Here is a 7,842-nt window from a genome sequence, read left to right on the forward strand (position 1 = left end):
GCGGACCGGGGCCGCCGTTGGTCGTGGACTTCCGCATCCCAGGCCCAGCTGCCCCTTGGCCCTCAGCCTCCTGGGCCCCCTTGCGCAGCCCGTGTCCAGCAGGGTCCCCTCCTCCCTCGCTCCTCCTCCGGCCGGCCGTTCGGGATTCTCTTGGGCCCTGGGCAGCCACTCTTGTCTTCCTTAAACCCAGGCCTCCTCGCCGCTGCCTTTCCCACCCTAAGAGTGTGTATTGGGAACCTGATGGCAGCGTCAAAGCGGAGTTGAGCCCTGGGTTTGAAACCCCCCCACCTCGTGGGCTGGGCTCCTTGACAGCTCGTTCCTCTGCAGTTTAGTTTAGCGGCCAGTTTTTTGTTTTTGTTTTTGTTTTGTGTGTGTGTGTGTGTGTGTGGTTTTTTGCTGTTGTTGTTGTTTTTTGGCGAGACGACACCAGTGCCGAATAGCTCTGCAGTCGGCCCCCCACGGGGATAGGAACCAGAACAGCAGATGGTGCCGGCACAGGGGGAGGAGGGAGCGAAGGGATCTGCTTGAGGAGGGCATTTGGCGTTCGGCAGACGCGGTGAGCAAGCATGTGAGGGGGTGTGCTGTGGTGTTGGGTGACTCATCCTATGTATTTCTAGGCACAGAAATGGATCGCGGTGGGTAGAGGAAAACTCACAAGGGCTGAGGACCGGTAGGATGAAGGGGGTTCTCGTCCAGGCCCGGGGAGTGGAACTCGGGGAGGAGGAGTCTCGCTGGGGCCTTTATGTGGTGGGACTGAGATCACAGTGCCGTTTGTCGCCCCGACCAGCCGAGGCCCCGCTGCCGGGGGGGTTAGATGGTACACACACCTGCTACCCACAGGTGGTCCCGGACGTGGCTGGTATTTTACAACCTTCCGTTCCCACCAGAACAGTTTCCCTCGGCCTTTTTTTAAAAGTCTGTTTGTAAGCTATTTTTGAAATGTAGTTAGCTTTATAAATCAGACTTACTAAAATTTTCTTTTTAAAAAAAATATATTTTATTGATTTTTTTACAGAGAGGAAGGGAGAGGGATAGAGAGTTAGACACATCGATGAGAGAGAAACATCGATCAGCTGTCTCCTGCACACTCCCTACTGGGGATGTGCCCGCAACCAAGGTACATGCCTTGATCGGAATGGAACCTAGGACCCTTCAATTTGCAGGCTGACGCTCCAGCCACTGAGCCAAACCGGTTAGGGCAAAATTTTCTTTTTATTATAGTAAAATATATAACAAGTTGCACAAATCCTGTGTAGGGCTTGAAAAAAACACATGCAGGTACCTACCACCCAGACCAAGAAATGGAATGTTACTGGCATTCCAAAGCTCCCCTGTGTCTTCCTCCTTCCTACAGTGGATTAGTCAAAATTTGTAAAAAGTTTTGCCTGTTTTTTATTTTGAAACATTTTTAATCTACCAATAAATTGAAAGAATGATATGAATACTCGTGTATCTCTCTTTTTTTAAAAAATATATTTTTATTGATTTTTTTACAGAGAGGAAGGGAGAGGAATAGAGAGTTAGAAACATCGATGAGAGAGAAACATCGACCAGCTGCCTCCTGCACACCTCCCACTGGGGATGTGCCCGCAACCAAGGCACATGCCCTTGGCCGGAATTGAACCTGGGACCTTTCAGTCCGCAGACCCATGCTCCATCCACTGAGCCAAACCGGTTAGGGCAGTGTATCTCTTAACATACCTTCATTTTTTAGCATTTTACATTTATCTTTCTCCTCTTCTTTATAATATACTTTCTTTTTTGTTTTGTGATGAACCATTTGAAAATAACTTGCAGATGTCACCACACTACACCTCTAAATGTTTCAGCATGCATCTCCCCAAAAAAATAAAAGGGATTTTTTTTTAAATGCATTGATTTTGTCTTTGGTGGAATCAAGTATTTTCCAGAATTAAAGTGTGATGTTACTTACATCAACCTATACACATTCTCCTACATTTTCATGTGTTAAAGTGGTTAAGCAGACCATCTTATTCACAGCTGATTGAAAATATTAAACTTCCTATCACTTTAGGAAAAATTGTATGAAAACAAGCACTAGTCTTATATATAATAATAAAAGCATAATATGCTAATTAGGCCAGACATCCTTCTGGACATCCTTCCCAAGGGAAGCCTGGGTCCCAGGTGCCTGCCGGCGGCTGGAGGGAAGCCCGGGCCCTGGAGGGAAGCTGGTGCCGGCAGCTAGGGGAAAGAAGGCCTACTCTTGCACAAATTTCGTGCATCAGGCCTCTAGTATATAATAAAAGCCTAATATGCTAAGTGTCTGGTCATCCGGTCAGCCTTTCAACCAATCAAAGCGTAATATGCTAATGATATGCTAAGGCTGCTCAACTGCTTCCTATGACTTGCACTGACCACCAGAGGGAAGATGCTCTGACTGGTAGGTTAGCTTGCTGCTGGGGTCTGGCTGATCGGGACTGTACTGGTGCACAAAATTGTGCACCGGGCCTCTAGTAGTATATATAATGATGTGAAACATGCAACATTGTTTTGGCACTCTCTTGTGTAAGCTTTTTTATTAATCTTAGTGGTTTTTACAGGAAGATTTTCACCACAGATAATCTGATTTCATTCTCATTTTTCATTTTGGGGCTGTCTTTTAGGGCTCCGTGCCTGGCCTGTGCCCTCTCACAATCTGGGACCCCTCGGGCAATGTCAGAGAGCTGGTTTCGGCCCAATCCCGCAGGCCAGGCCGAGGGACCCTACTGGTGCACAAAATTGTGCACGGGGCCTCTAGTGGTATATATAATGATGTGAAACATGCAACGTTGTTTTGGCACTCTCTTGTGTAAGCTTTTTTATTAATCTTAGTGGTTTTTACAGGAAGATTTTCACCACAGATAATCTGATTTCAATTATTTCTCAGATCACAGTATCGGTGTTAGGTAACCATGCCATATTTCATTCTCATTTTTCATTTTGGGGCTGTCTTTTAGGGCTCCGTAAAGAGACAAGCACTATATGCCTGTGGTACCTGCACCCCCAAGGGAGAAGAACCAGCAGGAATTTGCCTAGCTTGCAGTTATGAGTGTCATGGAAGTCATAAACTATTTGAGCTATATACAAAAAGGTAAAGACAGATTGGTGCTGAATGCTTTTTAAATGTTTAGATTCTTTCCCAGCTGCATTTTTTTTTCATAATCTTGCTTTTCCATTCAGTGAAGCTGTGTACTGGTAAATTTATTGTAGTTGTTTTATATAATATGATTTGAGACAATAGTTTTTCCGCAGGGCCTTTTAAAAGATAATTATGATACAAACTCAAACTACTCATCCTTCACTGCCATTAATTTATTTGTGTCTCTGGATGTGATAAAAATATTTGTTTCTGCACATTAATTTCCAGAATTATTAAATCTTATTGTTAGGCAGTTGAAGAAATTCTGAATTGGATATATGAGCAGCAACCAAGGCCACTTTTTAGATCCTAGAAATGAGTTGAAAGGGAAGAGGCTATGCTATGAACTTTAAACGGTCATTAGGTTTAAAAGAAAAATTAAAATTGGCTCTTTCTTTCTTTCAGAAATTTTCATTGTGATTGTGGAAACAGCAAGTTTAAAAATTTGGAATGCAAATTATTTCCTGTAAGTAAGCACTGTAACTATAAATGCATTGAAAATAGCTGAGATGGATATTTGACAGAGTGAATAAAAACCAGATATTTTCCAGAAAGAAAGTACTTATGCTTATTCTTTGCAAATGGGCAAATGAATGTTAGACTCCATTTTTTACCCTGTTAGAAAACTAAGTAACCTGTTTAGAGCCTACAGTATAGATTATAATTAATATGAAAGGTTTTGGGGAAATGTTCTTTGTAGCGATTCAGGTTAAATTATGTCAGTTGTGCTCATGCTATGCTCTAAGGCTTTTACATAATATATAATAATCCTATATAATAAAAGCGTAGTATGCAAATTGTCCCCTCGACCGAGAAGTCATCCAGGAGTTCGACCAGGGTGCGGGGCCGGCCGGCCGGGGGAAGGGAGGGAGGCCCCAGCTGGCAGCCGCTAGGGACCCTACTAGTACATGAATTTCATGCAGTGGGCCTCTAATATATATATATATATAATTTAAGAAAGAGGAAGGGAGAGTGATAGAGAAACATCGATGAGAGACATCGATCCACTGCCTCCTGCATGCTCCCTACTGGGGATTGAACTGGCAACGCGGGCATGTGCCCTAACCGGGAATTGAACCATGATCGCCTGGTTCATGAGCCGACACTCAACCATTGACCCACACCAGCAAGGCTGCTCTAAAGCTTTTAAAGCAAGGGGTATGACTAAAAACGGGATAAGTAAAACTTGATGATAATGAATGTGGGCTAGATGCATGCAGGAGTTTTTCATTGCATTTTGGTTAAAAACTATCTTATATAATAACTTTTAGTGAAATAACAAATGAAAGAGACTAAGGGGCCCTAGCCAGTTTGTTCAGTGGGTAGAGCGTCAGTCCACAGACCGAAGGGTCCTGGGTTCTATTCCAGTCAAGGTCATGTACCTTGGTTGCAGGCTAGATCCCCGGCCCCAGTCAGGACCTGTGTGGGAAGCAACCAATTGATGTGTCTCTCTCACATTGATGTTTCTCTCTTTCTGTCTCTCCCCGACCCTTCCACTCTCTCTAAAAATCAATGGAAAAAAAATATCCTCTGAGAATTAACAACAACAAAAAAAGGGATTTTATATTATTCAATCTTAATTGCTAAAACTTATGATTTTTTCTCCTTAGAAGGCTATTTTTAGACAATTTTCTTGTCTGCTTTTCTTTAAAATTTCAATTCTTTATTGTTTAAAGTATTACATACGTCTCATTTTTCCCCCTCTTGTCTGCTTTTTATTTTTACATCCTGGTAACCTGGCAGCTTTGGCTATTACAGTTGCTGTTAAGAAGTAGTTTGAAATTCTAGGCCAATGTCAGTTTGCATAGGTTGATTTTTTTTTAAAGATATTTTTAACTGATTTTTAGAGAGAGAGGAAGGGAGAAGGAGAGAAATATAATGTGAGAGTGGAACATCCATTGGCTGCCTCCTGCATGCCCCCTACTGGAGATGGAGCCAGGAACCCGGCCATGTGCCTGACCTGGAATCGAACAAGCAACCCCCAGGTGCACAGGACTGTGTCCAATCAGCTGAGCCACACCGGCCAGAGCCAAAGGTTGATATTAATACTCATGATTAACTTTCATTACCATTCTATTAAATGGGTATACTCAGTTCCCACCAATTGCTACAAATATGGTACAAAAAATGATTTTTCTTTTTTCCCTGTATCCTGGAAAAAGTATCCCTTTAATATGAGTGACTCTTTTCTTCGTATATTCAATGCAGAAATTTGTTGAATGCAGAAATGTGATGATGAATGAAATTATAGTTAAAATTATATTATATTGAAATTAATATCTTTCAGGACAAAGCAAAGATAAATTCTGGCAATAAGTATAATGACAACTTTTTTGGATTGTATTGCATTTGTAAGAGACCTTATCCTGATCCTGATGATGAGGTAAGAATTTGGGGTTAACACCTGGGACTATGTTATCTCTAGCCTTCACTCCTCAGCTTCTTGTCATATCTGGGCCTCTGTAGCTGTGCAGGTGGAATTTAGGGATTGTGAAAGGATTCTAGATTTATCTCTTGGTAAATCTGGGCTGGGTCTCTAACTGTATCTTTTAAAAATTTTCCTTTTCTTGATCACAGTGCGCTTACATCTTTTCATGAGTTTATTGGAAATTTGTAATAACCTTTTTTTAAAAAAATATTATTATTGATTTCGGAGAGGAAGGGAGAAGGAATGAGAGATAGAAACATCAGTGATGAGAAAGAATCATTGATTGGCTGCCTCCTGCATACCCCACACTGGGGATCGAGCCCACAACTCAGGCATGTGCCCTGACTCAGAATCAAACCCAACCTCCTGGTTCATAGTTCTACGCTCAACCATTGAGCCACACTGGCTGGGTGTCACATTCTGTATTGGTGAATTCATATTACTTCCCTGGGCCTGGGTTTATGTTTATGTGTAAAAAGAATACATTACTTATTTGTAAAGGTTTGTGAGAATCACAAATGATGTGAAAGAGCTTTGACAGTTGCTTGCAAAGTGCTTACTACACTGTAACCCTTATGTACCATCAGTTCATGTAGAATGAACTTCTCTTTGGCCCCTTGATCTGATGTCTTTCCCTGTCTCCTTGGATATCCCTGTAGTGGTCTCACAGATTTGTTAGAGAACTAATTAGTATCTAATTCTACCCTGTGCCAGATTTACCTTCATGTCTCTGAATTCAGTGTAATCATTAACGTACAATTGCTTTTCCATGTTAGATTCCAGATGAGATGATCCAGTGCGTAGTCTGTGAAGACTGGTTCCATGGAAGGGTAAGGAAAGCTTTTACCTTTTAAAGCCATTATCTTCACAAAAGGAGAAAAGTTGTGTTTTCTTTTTGAATTGTGTTATATTTTACATTATAGTTACTTTTGAAAAGTAACTATAAAGATATGATCAGTGTGCTATTGCAATATTTATTTAGAAAATGATGAGTATTTTGGACAACTTGGAGATCACAAGAAAAATCCAGTTTTCTGTATTCACAGCATCTCGGTGCCATGCCCCCCGAGAGTGGGGATTTCCAGGAGATGGTGTGCCAGGCCTGTATGAAGCGCTGCTCGTTCTTGTGGGCTTACGCTGCACAGTTGGCAGGTAGGTATCTCTGTGGAGTTGTACAAACCTGTGCTTATGAAACGTGTATGTTCAGTCCAGAATTTTTCGCAACTATTAACTGGACTCTGAGGTATAGAAAGGTGCTTATGATTGGTTAGGAGACTACCAAGAGCAAATTTGTACTTTATTGAGCTGATGCAGAGTATAGATGAGACCAGAATTCGAGAAAATTAAGGAGGCGGTTTTGTATGTTTTTTTTTTTTTTAAATTGATTTCAGAGAGGAATGGAGAGGGAGAGATAGAAACATCAATGATGAGAGAGAATCATCAATCTGGTGCCTCCTACACGCCCCCTACTGGGGATGGGGCCTGAAACCCGGGCATGAGCCCTGACCTGGTTCATGGGTTGATACTCAACCACTGGGCCACACCAGCTGGGCAAGGAGGCGGTTTTTTAATGGAATTTTGAAAGATAAATAGAACCTAAATAAGTTGTTTTTAAATGTAAGGCCTGCTATTGGTTGTGTAGGGAGTGGTGGGCAATGTTAGCTAGTGTTTTTGTTATACACTAAAAAACTGACCCAAAACAACTAATCAGCAATGAATAGTTTTGAGGCATTAGATAATTGTATTTTTTTGGTCATGCCATATGTCTTACCTTTTTTTTTTTTTTAAGTGGCAGTTATTCATAGGATCTGCTGCTCTGGTCTCATAATTTTTTGCCCTTCTCACCTTTAAGGAACACTTTACCTATAAACCACAAACAGCAGCCATACTTAAGATCTCATCCTACACTTTTGATTTGCCTCAAGGTTCTTAAACTTGGTGCTCCCTCCTCCTGTTCATACCCTTCTCTATCTCTAACTTTCCACTGGACCTATATGTATTTCTCATTCATTGGATTTTCTTAGTAGATCTCCTTTCCACCACTTCATTTCCTTCGCTGTCAGCAGATGGCTTCATTTTCTATTAAATTGAAATGCCATCCTGTACCATGAGCTCCTTCACAGTATTTCTGCCTCTATACCCATCTTTTTAATTTTTTCTTCATGAAAAAAAGCTGGTTGTCTTTTCAAAACGACCCTGTTAGGGGGGAAGAAAGGGTACATCTGTAATACTTTCAACAAGAAGGAAGGGAGGGAGGGAGGGAGGGAGGAAG

General features: G+C 41.7%; 1 protein-coding gene across 1 annotated transcript in view; it reads left to right on the plus strand.

Annotated features, from left to right (window-relative positions):
• Positions 1–675: 675 nt before the first annotated feature.
• The window catches only part of UBR7 (ubiquitin protein ligase E3 component n-recognin 7 (putative)), a 21,986-nt gene continuing 14,819 nt past the window's right edge, over positions 676–7,842 (plus strand). The window contains exons 1-6 of the mRNA XM_014549043.1: positions 676–747; positions 2,961–3,094; positions 3,548–3,608; positions 5,430–5,525; positions 6,347–6,400; positions 6,617–6,722. Coding sequence (XP_014404529.1) covers positions 676–747; positions 2,961–3,094; positions 3,548–3,608; positions 5,430–5,525; positions 6,347–6,400; positions 6,617–6,722 — 523 coding nt within the window. The remainder of the gene's footprint in view (positions 748–2,960; positions 3,095–3,547; positions 3,609–5,429; positions 5,526–6,346; positions 6,401–6,616; positions 6,723–7,842) is intronic.

This window comes from Myotis brandtii, unplaced genomic scaffold (genome assembly GCF_000412655.1).
Source record: "Myotis brandtii unplaced genomic scaffold, ASM41265v1 scaffold535, whole genome shotgun sequence".
Taxonomy (NCBI): Eukaryota; Metazoa; Chordata; class Mammalia; order Chiroptera; family Vespertilionidae; genus Myotis; species Myotis brandtii.